At 37.8% G+C, this 21,265-nt stretch overlaps 1 protein-coding gene across 4 annotated transcripts in view; it reads left to right on the top strand.

The window, feature by feature from the left end:
• Positions 1-19,628, top strand: part of GREB1 (growth regulating estrogen receptor binding 1) — a 67,819-nt gene extending 48,191 nt beyond the window's left edge. For 3 of the 4 annotated variants that reach the window (XM_051778247.1, XM_051778248.1, XM_051778246.1), the window contains 11 exons: positions 2,643-2,745; positions 3,776-3,934; positions 6,283-6,425; positions 7,193-7,354; positions 8,932-9,172; positions 9,974-10,148; positions 11,133-11,351; positions 13,628-13,763; positions 14,308-14,508; positions 16,118-16,256; positions 17,898-19,628. In XM_051778247.1, the coding sequence (XP_051634207.1) occupies positions 2,643-2,745; positions 3,776-3,934; positions 6,283-6,425; positions 7,193-7,354; positions 8,932-9,172; positions 9,974-10,148; positions 11,133-11,351; positions 13,628-13,763; positions 14,308-14,508; positions 16,118-16,256; positions 17,898-18,061 (1,842 nt within the window). In that variant the 3' untranslated portion in view covers positions 18,062-19,628. The remainder of the gene's footprint in view (positions 1-2,642; positions 2,746-3,775; positions 3,935-6,282; positions 6,426-7,192; positions 7,355-8,931; positions 9,173-9,973; positions 10,149-11,132; positions 11,352-13,627; positions 13,764-14,307; positions 14,509-16,117; positions 16,257-17,897) is intronic. The other variant, XM_051778249.1, reaches the window with a different exon arrangement.
• The last annotated feature ends 1,637 nt before the right edge of the window (positions 19,629-21,265 follow it).

Here is a 21,265-nt window from a genome sequence, read left to right as displayed (position 1 = left end):
AAATGCCTATGTGGATCCTAAATTCACTAAAATATCTTTCTTAGAACATTCATCTTAAATTTCCCCAAACTGCAAATTGAGGTTTTGTACCTTTGTTTTTTAACTGAATGTTACAACTTAGAATTAGCATTTTCCTCAAGCATGGAAGCTACTGGTGAGCACAGCTCAGTCCTGTGGCACCACATCCAGGGAATGAATAAGTGTGTCTTAAGACACTTCCTGAAGAAGAAAACTGCTGCCCATATTATTTGGTTTTACTCTACTTTTATTAAAATCTTACTACAGTAGGCATATATACCATTCAGCTTATGTAAGGAAAATATTACTGATTGTAAATGAGAAGGCATTTTTTTCACTTTCTTGTTGGAAATCTTCTCAAAATGACCTGGGAAAGGTGTTCTCTCTTTCACCAATTCATCTCTTCAGCAACAAATGCAAGCAAATGTGCAAGTGAATGGAATTCAAATAGGAATGTGGCACACGCTCAGCCTGATTTCTCTCCTGGCAGAGAAACATTCTGAAAACATGGAGAGATTCCTGAACGTTTCCAACAGCTTTTTACATAGTGTTGCTAATATCTAACAGTTCATGAAGCTCACAGTACTGAATTGGAAACTTTTAATGTGGCAAATAATGAGATTGGGTAAGATATGATGAATGCAATAATATAAGTGCATATGTTTTAGTTTAATGGTTAGGGACTAGCAATTGTCATCCTGTGGTTTCCAGCATTTTTGACTCATGACCCTGCAGTTTTGCATATACTTAAGTCAGTTGACTGCTGCCTTTCATCTAAGCACCATGTAGCATTAGCCTGGTCACTCCCACATACATCTTTGAAAACCACTGGCGAAGACTGGACCCCCAGGAAAAGAAAAATACATGATTTTGATAGAATAAAATTTTAATGGATATCAAAAAGAAAAAGTAAGGTTTTCAGCCTGTTATTCTGTTGACAATTCCAAGTATATACTTCAAAAGATTGGAAATTAATTTTTACATAGATACCTGATATCGAGGGAACAGGTTGTATGCTTTTGACAGATGATCTCTCATTTGTTTGAAATCAGGGAACTGTTACTTTGTCAGGCCACCCTGTGTTTAATGAAATGACGATCAGAGGCACTTTAAAAGAGTATGTTCAGAAGGGAATATAAAGGTAATCTCAGACGTGAGAGACAACAAATGGCAGTATTTTCTTTCTGTGCCTCAGGTGTAAAGATAAGATGGTTTTGTTTTAGCTCACCAACCAGTAGCCATTTCAGCCAAGTTTAGAACTTTGTTCCAGGCTCAGAAGAAAAACTCTCATTAGCCTCAATAGCTTTTACATAAAAACTCAAATTGCAAGTTAGAAACATCTGGTCTGTGGGCTGACTATAGTCCATACCATTATTTCCTCTATTCGAAGTCCCCTTTTTTTTCTGTGTTACTCCTGGATAACAGAGTGTGCTGACATTTGACCCTCAACAGGGATAATGGTACCCTTATCCACCCTTTGCAAGCAACTGTTTAAAATAGTTTGTTAAGCACAACAGATAATGAACAAAACAAATGTTTGATCTCTTTCTTCAAATTCAAAACCCCCCTTTCTCAAGTGTTGAGAGAAGATGAAAATTTTGCTTGACATAGATAGAGAATGGTAACTTTAATACTTTATTTAGTAATGTAACAGCCTGTTCTTCTGACATGTCCTAGCAGTAATGGAAGTGAAGCTGGGCTTTCAATTCAATAGTAATATAGATTTAATCCAAAATCTGATGCCACTTTGTGAAATTAGACAGTTGCAGCAGAATGTGTTGTAACTGATCTACGTTACCCTTCCCTGTACAGGCAACACACATACACACGTACAGTCATGGTTTGTAAAGCTGTCTGCTTACATATGGCCTTACTTACTTGATGTTATCATCAGCAAACTACATGTGAAAGACACAGAACAATCTATTGAGTAAATAATTGGCTGTGGGTTATAGCTTCCAGCAATACTCTTTAGTGTAATGAAGAGAAAATATATGTAGTTTGTTGGTGGGGTGAAAAAGAAGAAAGTTATAATCTCAAGATAATTTTTAAATGGACTTTTAAAAGGTAATTTTAAAAGAGTGGAAGGGAAATAATGTATTTTCAGCACAGGAGGTGGAACATACCATGTCCTTCAGGATTGGAAGTGGCCTGCACAAGCTCTCTCAGAGATCCATGTCCCACTTTGCTCCTCAGGATAGTGTATTTCCGCAGCAGTCAGTGCACTGGTAAATCATATGAAAATTAAAAGGTTGAGGTAATTCTTTAATTATCTTGTAATTTGAGGAGGTTTTATTCAACATTTTAAGAGCTTGAATGGATTTTTTAAACGTTCATTGCCTATGTAGAAACTGTAACATCAGGAGAGAAAGTTATTGTCTGTGGGCCTGTAATTAGACCTATTATATACAATGCATTTTCCAAACTAGGCTCCTGCATAGGGAGAACAAAACTGTCCAACAGTAAGCATTTAATGTATGCCAAGGAATATACAAATACAGGGATCTGCAACCACTGAATAGTAATATTCAGTTTCACTGCAGCTGCCATTTCCAGATATGTGGAAAAGTAACATGAAGAAAAATGAAAGTTTACTTTCATATTTCTAATTTATTTATTTACAGATAGGGAAAACAGGTGCCTATCTGCAGTTCCTCAGTATTTTGTCCCGAATGCTGATCAGACTGACAGAAGTGGATGTTTATGAGGAAGAAGAAATCAATATTAGTAAGTTCCTGATATAAAAATATTCTGTAGACAATAGAACATTGTTACGCTAAATTGAAAAGTAGTTGTCTGTATATTCTATCCCCTTCAGCTTTGCAGTTACTTTACATTATTGAATTATTGTAAGAAAAATTTTCTGTGATCTTCAACTGACACTTAAGAATATTTTATTATTTTACTAATCATTTAGAGTTTAGTCTTCCTCTCAGTAATATTAAATGATATCCAACCACTGAGATGGAATTGAAATGAACTTTTGTGGTAAAGTATATAAAAAGAATCGGTGAAATTCTGGCAGATTTATACCATGAGGAGTAATGCTATAGATTTTAAGTATGTAAGACTACATGAGGGAATAAAGTGTCTGCTCTCTAATAGCTAATTTTAGTCCAAACTTCCTTTATTTGCAGTGTAGTACTCCCCTGTGTTTCCAGATGTGTTTCTGTAACTAAGGGCTGGATTACACAGAAAAATACAGGTGATATTTTATGGACTGTGTGTAATTCTGCACTAAATGTTTGCTCACAGTCAGCCGTGTAGAATCTTAAGTAGATGTTACCAACCTGTGATCTACCTCCATCAGAAGGTGTTCTGTGATTTTACTGAAGATGTTCAGTGATTTTACTGTGGGAATGTGCCTCAGCTCTTGCCTCTGAGGGCTTCTTGGGGCAGTACCCAGGAGTCTTCCTCCACTGTGAGCTGTGAAAGAGAAAGAGGCAGCTATCTCTCTAGGTTTATGGGAAAACCTGTGGAAAAAGTGGACCACCTGCTAGTGGAGAGGTTTGTGCAAGCAATGCTTTGTATTTTTGGTAGGATTTTAGAGAAAACTTGCAATCAGGACATGAAGATAAATTTTAAAAGGCAGTGTTGCATTGAGGTATGAGGTACACCTCTTGGTGCATAATAGTATTGCTTCAGCAGAATAATGAAAGAAAAAATGAAGCAGGAATAATAGACAAAGCAAAACCATCTATAGCAATATAAAGAGCTTTAAAATTTTATGAATTCTTATTTTTCAATAATATGATAGACATAAAAGAAGAATCTGATCAATACTACCATCAGCCTGGAGATATGTGGCCGGATTTGGAGACATTTAAGAAGATGCCTTTTGACTACACTATCCATGATCCGAAATACGAAGATGCAAGTCTGATTTGTTCAAAGCTTCAGACTATAAACAACGAAGGTTAGAATTTCAAAAATCTAGATTGGTACACATATATGTATTTATTTGCTTTTAATATGAGAATCCTGTTAAACTTTCAAGCAGAGTTAAAATGTTAGAATTTCACTTGACTAAGTAATAGTGAAAAAAGATTACAAGTTTGCCAGATGAAGTACCAGAGTATAAGCCTTATAAATGTTTTATGGAATATTATATGGGTAGTCTTTAATTTAAAAAGCTCTAATTCCACGTACATTTGTGTATTTGAATGGTTTTATATAGTAGCCTTGTCCTGCTTTGTAGCAATGAAGAGACTTACATGAGAAAAGTTAGTTATTCACTTAAAAGTGTTTATAGGTTTATTTTTTTAGGTTTTGGTCTAGTTTTGGAAAGCGTGAGATGCATATGTCCAGATGTAGATTCCTGGAGTATTGAGGTGTGAATTAGTCCTCTGAATTATCCAGCTGGACATACACAAGCCCATAGGACTAGGTAGGATGTATCTAAGTATGCTGAGGGAGATGCCAGCATTGTTGTGAGGCTACTGTCTATTATTTTGAAAAGGTAATGGCAATTGGTGGAGGTTCCTGATAGTTGGAAAAAGGAAAATGCCATGCCCTTCCTCCACAGGACAGGGGGAGGACTAAAGCAATTACAACCTACTCAGCCTACCCTCAGTCCTCAAAACAATTATGGAACAAAATCTCCAGACCTATGAAGGAAAGTGACTGGGATCAGCTGGAATGGATCATCAGATGCAAATTGTGATTGGTAAACATGACTGCATTTTATGATGAGGTGACTGGCACTATGGACAGCAGTGGCTTTATCTTGACTTCAGCAAGGCTTTTGTCACTGTCTTCTATGATATCCATACAGGCAAAACTGGACAGAGGTGATTTGGATAGGGGGATTTTAAAGTGAGTAGGAAATTAGCTGGACCACTGAATTTAAAATGTGAGGAGTGTCACCAGTCTGACTGACAGCTGGATACTCATGGCAATACTTAGAGACTGATAGGGAGACAAATGCTGTTTAAGATTTCCATTAATGACCTGGTCAGAGGGACAGAATGCAATGTCAGCAAGTTCATGGATGGTACCAAGTTGGGGCAGGAGTCAATTTGCAGGAAGGTAACACTGCTATTCAGAAAGACCTTGGCAGGCTGGAGAAGTGGAACCTTCAGGAGTAAACCTCAGGAACAGGAACCTCATATAGTTCAACAAACATGCCCCTTGCACTTGGGATAGAATAATTTTTTTCAGCTGCACAAGCTTAAGGCCAACTCTGTAGAGACCAGCTTTGATAAAGGTGATTTGATGGTCCTGATAGACAACAATTTGAACATGAGTCACCACTTCGTGATTGGGTTAATGGCTTGGTAATAATCTAGTAAGCAGGTCAAGGGGAGTGATTATTCTTCTGTGCATGGCACCTCTAAGACCACATCTGGGTATTCTGTCAAGTTTTTTGCTTGCCTGTGTGAGAAAGACATTGACATACAGAAGTGAGGCTAGTGGATAGCCACCAAGATGTGAAGAAAATTGCAGAAAATTGGGTTGATTTGGTCTGGAGAAGTCTAGCAGGGCCATCTGAATGCTGTCTTCAACTTCCTAATGGGAACTTAAAAACACACACTATTACAGATACACAGCATAAGGAGAAGAGACAACAGATACAAATTGCAACATGAGAAATTACAAGTAGATAGTATGAAAAATATTTCCAGAATAGAAGTGGTCAAGCCATGGAACAGGTTGCCCAGAAAGATTATGGAAATTCCACTCTTAGTGATTTTCAAAACTTGACATGACAAGGAATGGCCTTGAACAACCTGATTTGATGCTGAAAATCTCAGTGAAAGGTGATGTAAGAAAGTCCTTTTCAGCAGAAATTACACCTCATCTTCCTTCGGTCTCTCACAAAGGGGATCCTTTTAAAAGATATGGAAGTGAACTAAAGAGCAACATCACTAAATTGCCAAGTTCATGTCACATAATGTACAGTGATTTCTGTCACAGAATGGCAAATATCATAAGGCTCTTTTTTACTATTTATTACTTTTGTAAGCATTCAACCAGTAATAGCAACAGCAACAATGATAATTTTAATAATCTGGCTTTGTTTACACATCAACCTTATGTAAAATCTGTACAGAATTATCATAATCATGAATTCACAGATACGTTTGCAGTTCCCTTTGCTGCACACAACAGTTTATAAACATACTATTCTCAGAATGAATTCATAGTTTGTTTTGTACATGTTTAGTATGGCCATTTTTCCTAGAAGCTGACTACAATGACAGAAACAGTTTGTCACATTCTAGCCTTGAATATATGTTAAAGTTGTTTCTTTTTTTTTAATAGACAGATCAATGAGCAGGAGACAGGAGGATATGTACACATGCCGTCAAACAACTAGGATGAGATTGTCCAAGTATGCAGCATATAACACCTACCATCACTGTGAACAGTGTCATCAGTATATGGGTTTCAATCCCAGGTACCAGGTAAAGATTTCCAGAAGTTACTCTGCAGATCAGAAACTGAAGCAGACACAACGCATACACAATTTGTGTACATTCACTGTATTAAAATTCGCTTGGAAATTGTACGTGGGTGTTAAAAACAGCTGATTTACAGAGTTTTTTAGTTCTTGAGGTTTGCCTGCCTTGACCAGACTGCAGGTTTGGGGACATCAGAGGACTGATTCCTGCCTCATTTACACTAGTTTATTCAGTGCTGTAATCTATATATATATATATACTTACCAGTTAAAAGTACTTTCCCAGCAATCTTTTCCCACTGGGACTTGCTTGTATTTTCACCTGGGTAACTGTAACAGGTGCTACTTTCTGATACAGGAGTAGTGCAGCATAGAATAGTCTATAGGTGATATAGAACTTGTTATTACTCAGAGTAACCCTCTAATTTCCTGCCTCTTAGAGTGTGAGGAGGAAGGTGTCAGCAATGCAAATACTGGTTTTTATGTGTCAGTATTTCTGAAAACCAAAGAGTGGCCTGTAAGTATTGGTACCATCTGCAAGACAAAGCTGAAAGAATGGTTTCAAAAGAGGGAACACTTTACTGTGGGGTTTTTTTCAGTGTAAGCTCTAGCCTGGGTGATATTGCTTAACACCTATGAATAATGAAGTAAAATCTAACACCATATTGTAAGTGATTGTAATCTGTTTAGCAATGTTATAAACGTATATAACTACACTGAGACCTTGTAGTTTGACTCTAACTGGAATTATCCCATTTTTCCCATCTTTAGCTTTATGAGTCTACTCTGCATGCATTTGCATTTTCCTATTCTATGCTGGGAGAAGAGATCCAGCTGCATTTTATCATTCCAAAATCAAAGGAGCATCATTTTGTCTTTAGCCAACCAGGAAGACAACTGGAAAGCATGAGGCTACCACTAGTCACAGATAAGGTAGATGGATAATTATATTTATCATCATATATGGGAGAGAGATACCACCAATTCTTAAATTTGTTGAATTAGTATTCTTTATACTACTACTCCTGCTGTCAAGAGATAGTGAAGATGTCCTTATACTAAGCTTGTACCTTCTCCCAGAAAGGGACACATGAAACAAAACTGTCTAGCCACCATGTTTCTTTATAAATAGCTTATCTGTGACTAAAGGTCTTTCATTATGGGTTTAAGATGTTAAAGTGAGAATGGTTTCAGCAATGAACCTGAGAGACATTATTTTGTTTATTGTACCATTACTAAGAGGAAGCATTTTTTTTCTGTGGAGAAAGGCAGTGGAATATCCTGTCTTATTCTGCATAACTGCTCAGGTACTTTCACATAAAAATAAGGCATTCAAAGAATCTTTGTCGTGGCTTCAAGACTGTATAAAGAATCACATGTCACACTTGTAAAGAAAACACTTTGTATGGTCATCCATCGGACAGGCCACACAAACTCTGATGCTGGCCTTTACAGGGACTCCTGATATCCATGTCTAAGGTAAAGTTGTGCCGTGCTCAGGCCACACTGTTTGGAGTATTGAAGCAATTTGTGGAACAGTAGTGATCAGTAGCACATCTATCCTGGAGAAAATAAGCTACTTCCAATAAACAGTAATAAATCAATACCACCTTCCAGTTCAAGTTTTAAATGGAAGAACCCAGACAGCAACACAGCATCAACTGTGCAATGTGAGGATGAAACCTCCTGCTCTTCTTCAGCCAGTAACCTTGTGCTTGGCTACACAGTCAGAACTGTGCACTGGGTCCTCATGGATTCTTTTCCTGCTTCTACCACTGACCTGCTTTGAGGCTTTGCCAAAATAATTTATTCTTCCTTTGCTTCTTTTTCTGTTCACTTGCCCCCAAATAGTGTCTGCAATCTTGCTGCAAGATTGAAAAATGCTGGGGGATATATACCTATATTATTAAATCATTATAAAATGTTTTTCTTGATCTACTTTTCATGAACTCCACTGGCATCAAATCCACCATTTTGTTGTTTGGCAGTTTTAAATCTGGAGTGCTTAATTGTGAGGACTTTAGCGAGTCTCTGTAAAGAGGCACACTTTCATTCTGGGTCTTTAATGACCTTGGTAGGAACCAGGCTAAAAACAGTTTCCCAGACTGGAACAGTCCTGGATATGTGTAGAAACAGGGCTTTTACTGTACTACCAAGCTTGGAAACACCCAGTGAGTTTCAATGCCTTCAAGTTTAGGAGCTGGCCAGTCAGAAGAGTTTTGGAATAAGGTGTTTCTTACTGTCTTATGTCATATGGAGCTAAATCCTTTTCCAGATCTAGCCTCCAGGTCCCTGTGCACTTGGCAGGTCAAGGTTAGCAGTCCTGTCCACTCCACCACACTCTCACCAGTTGAATAAGCTAAGTGATTGAGTTTTCTTTTCTCCAAGCTCTTACAAAAGTTGTTTATTTTCCTACCAAGGTAATTTAAAATGCGTGAGTTTGTACAGTGACAGTGAATCTGATTTATTCTCCTGAAGAATCTGTTTCTCTTTCTCTTTTCTCTCTCCAGGTTAATACAGAAACTCACACTTCTTTTTGCTTACAGAGTGAAGATTACATAAAAAGCCCCACTTTTACTCCCACCACTGGTCGTCATGAACATGGACTTTTCAATTTATATCATGCAATGGATGGAGCCAGTCATTTGCATGTTTTAGTTGTTAAGGAATACGAAATGGCCATATATAAGAAGTATTGGCCCAACCACATCATGCTTGTTCTTCCAAGCATTTTCAACAGTGCAGGAGTAGGTAAGCATAACAAAAAGTTCTAAGAAACGTGGACATGCGACCTGAACCCTTGAGGTGTTGTTAATCAACAGTGAAATGTAGATATACACCTTGTAACGAGCATGTCTGATCTGGAGATCTGGATTCCCTTTGGAGACAGTGGGTCACAGCTGAAGATGCAATTCACTTAATCCAGGTCACCTAAAGCAAGCTTGATGAATTGCACCCTAGAAATCTTACTCTTTTCTGTGGACTTTAAAAGAAGTTGAGGGTGTTAACTCAGATGGAGTAACTGACTGTTTCCTTGAGGAAATAAGTTATGTACTGTTTCCATGGGCAGTGATGCACTGATTAGGTACATCCTTTAGGTAGGTTCTGCTAATATAACATCTGTGAAATATTCAGCCTTTTTCTCGTGCTGCTGGAACAACTTATACACAACAGTAGTGACAAAAATTGAAAGTAGATTATTAGGGAAAATTCTCCGTGTCATTTAGCTGGTCAGTCAGCATCTCTAGCTGTTTGCACTAAGAGATGCTAGTGGACCCAAATATCTGTGAGGTAAAAAGAATTAGTCACTAAACCCTTAAGACACTAGCAAAAAAGTCAGAGTTCATTTTCCATGTGTCTCACTGTGGTCCTGTAAGTCACTTTCTTGGCAAATGACAAAGTAAGTTGATTCTGGGGAGTGTTGGGGTGTTAAAATCTTCAGAGTGGTTTATACCCTTGTCTGCAGAAATGCTCACTTCAAAAGGCTTTCAAATTAAATGCTAACAATTTCTGCCCCTATTTTTAATCTGATGGTTATGTCCTTGGTTTCAGGTGCTGCACACTTCCTGATAAAAGAGTTATCTTATCATAACCTGGAGCTCGAACGAAATAGGCAGGAGGAGCTGGGCATAAAACCCCAGGATATTTGGCCTTTCATTGTCATTTCAGATGACTCCTGTGTTATGTGGAATGCAGTGGAAGTTGATTGTTCAGGAGACAGGAAGAGGTAAATAGAGTAATACATGCTTTTTTAGCTGATCTTTTTTAACATTTCACTGCATGTGATTTTGAAATTATGTTTGATATACTACAACTTTTACCCTGTACAAGTAGAGAATTATATCTGCCTAATGAGAGTAGATATCCTAAATATCTGCCTTTGCATTGTACATAATGTAGTGCTTTTTATTTAGCCTGCTTTTCATTTCTGTCCCTTGAAGATTTACGTGCCCTGCAGCCGTTATTGTTTTGATTGACACTGGTTCAAGCTACAGTTACTTGGAATGCAGATTTCAGACTCTATAAGCAATCCCTGATACACTGGACAAGCACGGACATTCACATGTACATTTTTCACCAGATTTTTCTAAGGAAGCTAGAAGACAATTCTGTGCAAATTGTGTGACTGATTTCCTGTGGCTCTTTCATCAGTCCCAGTCTGTGTGGCTCCTTTATGAGTTCCCCAAATCCCCAAACTAGTATTTTTGTTTTCATTACTTGGGAACATTGTTTGTACTAGGTATTTTTATCTGTTCTCAGAATGGTGCTATGCAGGATTTACAGCAAACCTTCAGAGAGAATGAAACTCAGTGAAAACTGAGATTTATGGACTCTAGGAGTGGACTAGAAGGATCTCAATACTTTGTGCTTAAGTTACGTCACAAAGTCAGCAACCCTCCCAGATTCATTAGAATATTATCTAGGTAACTAGATAATTATTACCTAGAATATTATCTAGGTAACTAGGTGAATATTTTGAAAGATCTAGACTAAGTTTCAGATCTCTCGTACCAGTCCCCACCACATAAGCACCAGTTAATTTTAAGTTTTAAATAGAGAGACAAAAAAATGCAGTAAACTAAGACAACACTGGAGTTATCTACTGGATATCATAACAACTTTTGACTGTTAATAATTGCTCTTCAGCTGAATGAGGTTCTGAATGTTCTCTATATATTTTAAAATTAACACATTTTCATAATTATTGTAGCGACTATACGTGGACTGAAAGGAATGTTTCCTTGAAGCAAATTCTACAACATATTGAAGCAACTCCCAATGTTACTCATTATGCCTTAATTGGGATGAGAAAATGGTCCAGTAAAACAAGCAGTGCTGAGATCAAGGAACCGTTCTCCTGCTGCCATGTGCATGATTTCATTATGCTGAATGTGGATCTGACACAGAATGTACAGTATAACCAGAACAGGTAAGTGAATCTGCAGCACCTTTTGAATAGAGATAATGAACCAAGTAAAAGAATTTTTACAAAAGCTCTTGGTTTTTTAGGGAGGTTGTGAATGGCATGCAGACAGATTTTGTTGTCTTGCTAGTGATCCTTCCCAGGTTGCCAGAAGTTGAAAAAAAGACAATAATTTCCATAGTTCCAAATAAAACAGTCATATTTGAATTACAGGGTAGATATACTCAGCAGTGTGCCCTGAAGTATTGGTTGACTCCAAGTGACCTTTTGGTGAACACTTTACTTCCTCTCCTGCCCACTTATGTGCACTCCCTTCCAAATAAAACAGGGATGTATGGCTGAATGGTGCATAACCAAGTCTTGTTCTAACATATAGCTGGGCTTTTTACCCTGAGTAGCACAACACTGGAGTGCACCACATATGTGCTCATCAGAAAAATCAGAAGAAAAGCATAAATAAATCTTGTTGACATTGGTGGTTGTTTCTCACATTCAGCTGTCTCAGAAATCCCACTTTTTCATTTATTGTGCCACATAAGACATATCTGATTATAATTTTGTCACACACAGCATCACCACAGTTACCAGAACAGTATTCACTAGGTACATCATCTCACAGAATTTTACTGATCTGTGTGAAATAGACTGTGGTTTTGGCCCCACTTTTGGGGGACAAGAATTTATTACAACAGAATGAAGTATATATCACTAGAATGGAATTCACTTGTCTAAAGATGGTCTTTAGGCAACTCAGAATATGCAGATGATGTCCATATGGGGCTGGCAGGTCTGACATGAAAGCTACATGTGTTTTTCTGTAAGCTAAGTGGGACACCTCAGATAATCTAAAATGGCTCTACACATCTAGACTTAGGTAACTGAACATCAGTCACTGTGCTTCTCAGAAGAACTCTTCTAACTCAGGAAGATACCTTTTGAAGTCCAAGTTTGTTGGGACTGCAGGGAAGCATTCTGCTTTCATTATTCTGTGGATAAACAGATGATCTGTATTTCTATTGTCACCAGCCTGACACTTTAAAACAGCATTTTAAACTTGCTCCCATGTGTCTCCTAGTACAGAACTATGCTCCCAGGCTGCCTAACCGTATTGCCTTATGAAGCATTATGAAGGGCTAGGGGAGACAATGACAATAAAGCAAAGTGATATGAGTAGAGGCAGCAATGTTAAAATGTCAGGAATGCCAGATCACACCACCCATTTCCTACCTGTTTCTTTAAACCACCTGTGGCTCATCCTAATCCTCTGTGTGGGTGCTGTTGAGCCTGAAGTATCGTATGACATTCCAAGCTTGGGCTGGCAAGGAAAAAGGTATATTTTAAAACACAGAGACACTGACAGTCAGGGATACAAAATAGCCATGTAGGTAGATATTGCTAAGATCAAAGACAATTTTTTAAACCCCTATAATTAAATGCCATGTTTCTCACTGATATCAACTATTGCACTAATTGCTCAGCTCTCTTAAATTAATGCCCTGGATGTCAATCCAATGGTTCTGCACATCATCCTGTTTCCTTTCAAAATGGAGAACCACGTCTGAATTTTCCAAAGACAAGAGTATTTGAATTTAGTAAAAATTTTAGGAGTTTACCTTTTATTCTCTTCCATCATAATCTTTGAATGGGTCAGATTTAGATCATGGATGTTTGGCCTCATTCTGCTTAATTTATTCCTATGTCTCAACAGTTCTCTTGTATTAAGAAAAGACTCCTTGTCTTCAAATAGTTTTCATCTCTAACATAAAATGGCATTATTTCTGTAGAGGCACATTGAAAAAATTACCGGATATTCGTATTCTGATGGCAAAATGAGTAGTCAGATACTTATGTGTGTTTGACAAAGCAAATGTAGGGCTTCGTCCATTTCCTTGGAAGTTGAAGAAATTAATTTCCTTGACCTTATTTGGGGTAGTAACCTATGTAGCAATTTTCTATGACTGCATTATTGTAGTAAAAGGCAAAGAAAATATTTTAACTCCTAGGTATTTTCCTGACAATTTACTGCCTTTCCACTTTATGTTTGTGGTTCTTTTCCCTCAATAAGTGCTTCCCTCCCTCATTCTGATCTTCTTGAACTCAATTCTAGCCTAGTTTATTTTTACAAAGCTGAAGCCTCTTTCCCTGACTGGTAGGCACTGGTGGAGGGTCAGTATGTTTGACACCTGTCCCTTCCATGGTGCTGATCAGACCTTGAGTGCTTGTATTTGTCAGTGTGTTACAAGAAACATTCCTCTGACCTGCTATGATTTTATTCTTTCCAGATTTACATGTGATGATGTTGACTTCAACTTGCGTGTCCACAGTGCTGGCCTTCTCATCTGTCGGTTCAATCACTTCAATGTGATGAAAAAGCAAATTGCAGTAGGAGGACAGCGATCCTTCCACATAAAGTCCAAGGTGGGAACTAAGACCTCTGATTCTTTGTTGTTAAAATTCTGTTTTCCTTTTTTGTACCTTTTATCCAGGAGACCTGAGGTATTTTGGTGCATTTACTGTTGCCAGTAATGGGGTATGTCTGCCATGTAGGGCTTTTTTTAGTTATTTATTTATGAAATCCCCAATATTCTTGTCAAAAATGCACCTGTCCGTAATAATTTTCCTTTAAAAATTATTAAAAACACCCAAGTGTCTCATTACGGTCCAAGTAACCATTCACTGTGTGTTTTTTATCTACAGCTATTGAATTGCTCATCTTCATGTGACTTCATATGTAGGAGTACTTTGAGTTCAAAGAAGAAACCTCAAAGACTACAAATACAAATACAATTCTATGACTGTCTGAAACTTTTCTGATGGCAGACATTTTTGGCTGAATGATTTTGCTTGTTAAATAGATTTTAGATTTTTAGGGTAGAGATATGTTTTATACAAACCAAAATTCAGAAAAGTACAACTTGACTGACCAAGATTGATCTGTACCAGAAATATTTTTTCCTCATAGGTATCTGACACTCCAGTTTCGATCTCCCCTGCTCAGTACATTTGTGCTCCTGACAGCAAGCACACCTTCTTGGCAGCACCTGCTCAGTTGCTCCTTGAAAAGTACCTCCAGTATCACAGCCATCGCTTCTTCCCTCTCTCATTGAAGAATTACAGCCATCCAGTGCTATCTGTGGACTGTTACCTTAACTTAGGACCACAGGTACTGAACAAAATAATCTTCAAGCAGCTCTAGAAATTTATAGGGTATGTTTTGGATGGGTTTGCTGATGCATTCCTTAATAAGAGTTATACAACCTTTGAAGAATTAGGTATTAGATTCCTATAATGTTAAAATCAAATTCTTAGTCCCATAGAGATATTGTCAGAGGCTTTAATGAAAGTACATAGAGAACAATTCCAGATTTCTCCTAAATAGTAATATGGTCTGTGGATTATATTAGATTTTGAATTATTACAGAGCACGTTTTCCTTAAGAAGTATTTTCTCAATCTGCTATAATTTGTCTCTTTCTACAGCAAATTTTTTCCATAAGAGAGGTTTACAAATACTAGCTAACCCTTAGAAAGCACTTTAAACAATGTTTTAGTTCACTTTTGAGTCATAAGATGAGCAGAGAAGCAAATACCAAAAACCAGCCAGAATGGCAGAAGCTGACATTAGATCTCAGGAGCTGTTCACTCCCTCTGATGAGTTTGAATATAAAGCCAAGGTCATACTTCAACTCAAATGTAGGTTGAATAGAAGTGTGATACTAAGATGGTGTTGTTCATGAGAGAGAAACTGTTTTTACCTCTTCATCTGACTTGAAAACTAAATGAAGCTCAGTTTTGGTGGGTTTACTAAACTTCTTTACCAAAGTAGCTGTGTAATGAGCTTCCCATATATGCAGCTCCCAGAACATCTTGAACTATATCTTTTCATTTTCTTTCTGGCTAAGCTCTTACAACCCTATGTTCCCACCATATTTAGGAAAACAAACTATGGAAGGGTGTTGTACTGTTACTGTCTTCCTCCATTGCATACTTTCAGGTCTAACCCATTCGGCACATGAAATGAGTTCAGTCTGGTTCTGGAATTGTTACCTGAGCTGGAATATGATACAATAGGATTGAAGGAATATGGAATAGACATAGTGGGGCAGAGTCTCAGTTGCTGTGGTTCAACCTTCCTCCACTGAATGAGGCTGATTTATGCCAAATGAGGATCTGCCCCATCTATGTAGTACAGTGGCACTTTGGAAGCAAAGTCCTGTGTGGAAGGTTCCTTAATTCAAATTTTTAAATCCTGAAACAGTGCTATAAATATTCTCGGTTCTTAGTGGATGTTGAGAGTAGCCATAAAAACAAACTACACAAGAGGAAACCTTGTGCATTCATGTATATGCCCAACTCTACTGACTTGAGTAATCCCATTGGAATGAAAATTGGAATTTATAAAGGTTCTTTTCATGTCTGACTGTATAGTTACTGTATTTACTCATATAAATAAAATTTGCTGGGCAGGTCACAGCATTATGGTTGTGGGGAGCTAGAGTTACTGCAGCTTTCAAACTATCACATATAAACCTCGTGATAATAATAGTAATAAATAGTAGCAACTAATATATATTTATGAATAGTGCTTTATATATATTCGTAATAAGTAGAGGGATGTTTTGGAAGGAACCATACATCTCACAATATTTGGAGTTGGAAAGCAAGTCTGAATTTGAATCAGCTGAAAATACTGGAAGCTTGATATCAAGTCTTAGCTTTATATAGAAACTTGAAAAATGTTGATTTTTTTTTTTCCCAACCTCTCCCAATCAGATTGCAGTTTGCTATGTGAGTTCTCGGCCTCATTCTCTGAACATCAGTTCCTCTGGTTTGACATTCAGTGGTCTCCTGCTGTACCTCTGTGACTCCTTTGTTGTAGCTAGCTTTTTGAAGAAGTTTCATTTTCTTAAAGGTGAGCTGCAATGACTTTATTGCAAAGAATTAGATGACAGGATCTCTGGGAACCTGGGGAAAGTCCATTTTATATGAAAATATCTATGCATATATATGTATATGCATGTATTCATATTTGTATTTATATGTCCCACCCAACTTTGATGCTTGATCATGCTGACTCTGCACTGTAGTAAGCTGGTATATAACAGTGCTATAAATTCTGCAGATTTCTAAGTGGGGAGGAATATTGGATCCATATCATTGTGTCTAGTGTACATACACAACTCCTTACTTTATGTTTGAAAACTGAGTATTGAAGGTTTTTGCAGGAACCATTTACCTATTATGTTCTTCCAGATTTTATAATTTGTGATGGAAAATGGGTGATGGACAATCCTCTGTCAAAATCTATTTACTATTTTTCGAAATAGATGCTGGCTCATTTAAAATTTATTCCCAATAAACAGTTTCTTCATGTAATTCTAATGATAGTGTATAGCAGTGGAGACAACTAACTTCCACTTGGATTTCAGGCAGTCACATTGCAGACTTCTTTTGTATCATTCTGCTACTATCGTAGGCATTTAGTGCTCTGGGGATTTGTTTCACTCACAGCTATAACTGTCACTGGAAGAAAAACACTGTGGTTAGTGCCTCTTGAAACAGGCATTGTTGTTTTGAACTGCTGTGTTCTCTGTTGCAGGTGACACAGGGGCTATCAGTCAGTCTTATTTTGCATAAACCAGGCAATTTTTATAGCATGTATTTGCTTTGGGATTTCTCCGTCTCCCCTGGCAGTTTACTGGATTTTCGAACCTGCCACATAAGCACTAGAAACCACATGACTGTCAGTCCTGTTTCTTTTTAATTACATTCATAGCTTTTTTTTTTTTGTCTTGGGCATTTACACTTACCTCACTGTCTCTCATTCAGATTACCAAATGCTGTTGAGGTAATTATTTCCTCTTAATTGAAAATTTTTCTCAGAATCCAGAAAGCCACACAAGCAAGTTAAAATGGTATCAGCATGTCAGTCAGGGTAGTTGATATTGGTTAAAATTGATATTATTATAAAATAGGATCTTTTTTACTTGGGCATTGCCTATGTCCATAGCCATACAGGTTCTTTGTTGCCAGTACATTAGCTTGTCAATCTGAAAAACACTAAAAGTTAATGATTAGTTTTAAGGACATATTTAGACCACTTCTGACCAGCAAAGCACAAAGAGCTTAGTCAGCTATCACAGCGATTGACTTGTGTGTTTTGCTGAGGGTTTCACTCAACAAAGGTAATGATCAGGAGGACTAAAACAGGAATGGATGTAGGGCTTTATCTTGTTTGCTGCCAGGACACATCACCACCTCCTTAGACCTAACTGTTCTACCCTTCCTTACCCTAAAGGGTAGGGGAAGTACTATTAGTCCTGTTTACTAGGTGGATACTAGGTACCTCAGGTTACACAAGAAGATCCTGACAAATAGGGAGCTGAACATGGCTCTCCTCAGTCCTACCAGAGCAGCTTAATTTTCTCCCAAGCCTATTTGTAACTCCTGATGTGAAAGTGGTGGAGTTCTACATGCCAAAGGGTGGTGGGAGCTGGGTGATCTGAGAATGAAGGGGATACTCATGTGAGTTTCTTTTTAACTGTTTGCTTAGGTGCCACCCTGTGTGTGATTTGCCAGGACCGCAATTCTCTCCGCCAGACTGTTGTCCGGCTGGAGCTGGAAGATGAATGGCAGTTCCGACTGCGGGATGAATTCCAGACTGCCAATGCAAAAGAGGACAGACCACTTTTCTTCCTGACTGGACGACATATTTAATTGAAAAGAGACACATTTCCTGAATGATACAAGAGACTAACTGCCACCATCTCATGAAATTACTTTTGAGAAGCTCTGCTTTCTGAACAGAAAGAGGGTTGTTTTCCATGGTTTATTAGAATGATATATAATCAGACAATTTAAGCTTATATTTCCAATCTTTAAGTGACTTTTCTAATTTAATTGTCTGATGGAAGTCATTCCCAGTTTCTGAGAGAGACACAGAGATTTACTACTCCACATGGTGGAAATCATTTTGGATCAGAAGTGAGGTCAATGAGTGCACTTCTTCTGTGACAAAAAAGACCAATGCAAGTTCATAAGGAAAAGTTTTAGGAAACTTTTTGTATGTTCCAGAAATAGGAAATGTAAATTTAGGAGCAGATTTTGGTTTACAAATCTTATTTATCTAACAGTTGGCACAGGGCAACAGGAGTTGTTACAGTTTTGTAGTATATTCTACTGATTGATCCAGGTAGGATTTTTATATGAAGATTTGTAAAGTATATTTCTTTAATAGTAGGAACTCAGTTGGAGCTTTATTTTTTGGAATAGTTGCCACACTGGATAGTTTTACCATGCAGGACTCTTGGAATAGAAGCATAATAATATGTCTGGTTTTATTAGCATAAGGAAGAGAGTTAAGAAGGTAGATGTTAAAATGAGATCTGAACATTTAAACCTGAAACTGTTATTAACTTGAGTAACTGAAGACATCAAATGATAAGACTGATCTGCAAGTGATTTATTACATCTAGAACAGTGGTGGTTTGTGACTGAATTGTTGAACTGACTGCAGATTTCAAGCTGGGCCCAGTGCACTCAGGAAAGCAGATGAGACGGTTCTAAAACACTCCCAATACACTTTCTGGGGATATTTTCTTGCCAAGGTGCCTCAAAGGAGTGAGAAAATGGAGATTACATTGCTGAGAAATTCATGTGAAAATCTAAAAAGATGTTCTAGAATGGCACCAGGCATCACAATATTTCATATGCTCTGAATGTGAAATCAGCGATCACCGTCTTTGTCTAGTTTTTGGAAATACTGTCTAAGTTGCAAACTTTCTGTTTGTCTGTATAGAATCAGTGTTAACTTCACTCAGTTGAGGTGTAGGAAGGATGAGCATGGACATTGCTAGTTAATATTTGGGCTGGCCTTTCTTGCTGGATACACCAGTGGGTGGATCATTGATTTTATAATGATGAAATGCTATCAGGTTGCTGAGCCCGTTAAAATACTGTCCTTGAAACACAGACATCAGTATGATTATGCCAAAGAGGTCATTTAGGTTCATTTGCAGAGAAAATGTAAGTTGTGTAAGTTTGAGAGACGTGGATTGCTACCTACAAGGTAACTGCTAGCAATCAGTGTGTTTCTATATATCATTGTCCTTGCTTCAGAGTGAGAATTCACTTTAAGTTTTGGGAAGGTAGGTAAGCATTGTCCTATGTAAATAGTATTACCTGTTAAGTTTTCACCAGTTGATTAGTTAATTTAAACTTTTTTAAAGAAGTGTGGCATTTATGTCTAATCCATCCTTTATAAATAAAGTTCATGCTGCATGGACATCTGTCTCGGTGATTTACAGGACCAACAAGTACACTTTTGTAGTGGGAAAAAACAAAGTAAAAGGATTGGTTAAAAGGAGTTAATATAATTAAGCAATGACCTGAAATGATCAAGAGAAAATACAGTACTGCTTAATGGTCTACAGCATACCACAGCCTCAAATATATAAGAGTTTTTGCAAGAACTCAGATCTAAAGACAGTGGGTTGAAATCTCCTTTCCTGTAACCAAATATTTAAACAACTTATACCAAGTATCTGTTAACTTTTCCTGTGTTTTAGATCTGAGATTTGCTTTGCCAATTTTTAGACATCCATTTTCTCCAAGAACCTAAAAGGCCTAAAGTATATAATAAAAAAATAAATAAATCACATCCTTTCTTAACATTCTCTTTTGCTGCAAAGTCTTCAAAACTTTGACAAAATACAGCTGCTAGTTGGCTAAGGCAATCATGCTCCTGAGTGCTGTTTCACTGATAACCTTTTGCTCCATGAGTTGCCTACATACTGTATCCTGCCTACAGGAAAGGAGTCTCAGGACCTGGTCCCATGAGATCTAATGTCTATGGTGTGACCAAGTGCAATCATTTTCCACCATGGAGTATATACATAGGAAATTGTGTATGGTGAAACGTGCGTGCACAGCCCATTGTCTGGTGAAGCACATCCTGTTACAAGACTAGATATGCATTTAATATGTGACCAAAATGCAGGTGCTTCCCATCATACAGATAGCTGTGCACCCCCACGGTAGAAAAACACAGCATTTGGTTCACAAGATGCCAAAAAAGTAATGGTGGATGAATCAAGGAGAGCCACACTCCAGAGCTCCATCCAAAAGTTTCTTCATCCTTGACCTTGTTTACAAACTAAACCCCCCTAGAATGTAAGCTTTCATGGAGAGGAACAACGTAGGGTGAGTGTCTCTGGGACTTTGAGGTGATAGAGTAATAGAGATAAATAATAATGAAATAAAAGCAAATCTGCTTCGATGGGACTGGCATCCTCTGCTACAACTCTTGGTGTTGTAGTTGTTTACCATAGGTGCATGTGTAGGGCTAGGAACCCAAGTCCCAGCTCTGCACTTCTCTTGTCTTGCTTTTTGTGGGATGGAATTACTGTCTTTCAGTCCCAGTCGCCTTTGTGAGAAAAATTGGCTCATGCCCCTTATGAACACAAATCTTAAACTAAAAGGTGTCGTCTGCACACTTTTAAGACTTTTTATAGCCTCTACCTTCTCCTCTAGTGCCTCCCATGCTTGCTGATTTAGTCATCCACTATTATCACCTGCAGATAGTATTATTAGCATGTTCTCTATTGCATGTCAGAGAGTGAAGCAGTTCATGATTCAGCTTCCGCAAAACACAGATTCCAAATATAGAGAAAGTTACTGGGAAGGTGACATTATTTTCCTTGCTACCATTCTCTCTTCTCTATCAAAGCACTCTTCACAAGTACTTAAGCACTAATGTCTGGTGTCTAATCATTACGGATGATTTGAACACTAGCAAGTGCTTCCCGTTGTGGTGGTACAGAATGTACAGATCTCAGCTCCCACTCTGCATCCAGAAGCAGTTGCTAAATATTGCTTGAGAGGGGACTGCTTTTCAAAGACTGTATCTGTGACACTGTGATG

This window comes from Manacus candei, unplaced genomic scaffold (genome assembly GCF_025592945.1).
Source record: "Manacus candei isolate 608988 ecotype Guabito, Panama unplaced genomic scaffold, ASM2559294v1 h1tg000011l, whole genome shotgun sequence".
Lineage (NCBI taxonomy): Eukaryota > Metazoa > Chordata > Aves > Passeriformes > Pipridae > Manacus > Manacus candei.
The sequence above is the reverse complement of the archived record's forward strand: the minus strand, read 5'-3'. Positions and strand labels throughout refer to the sequence as shown.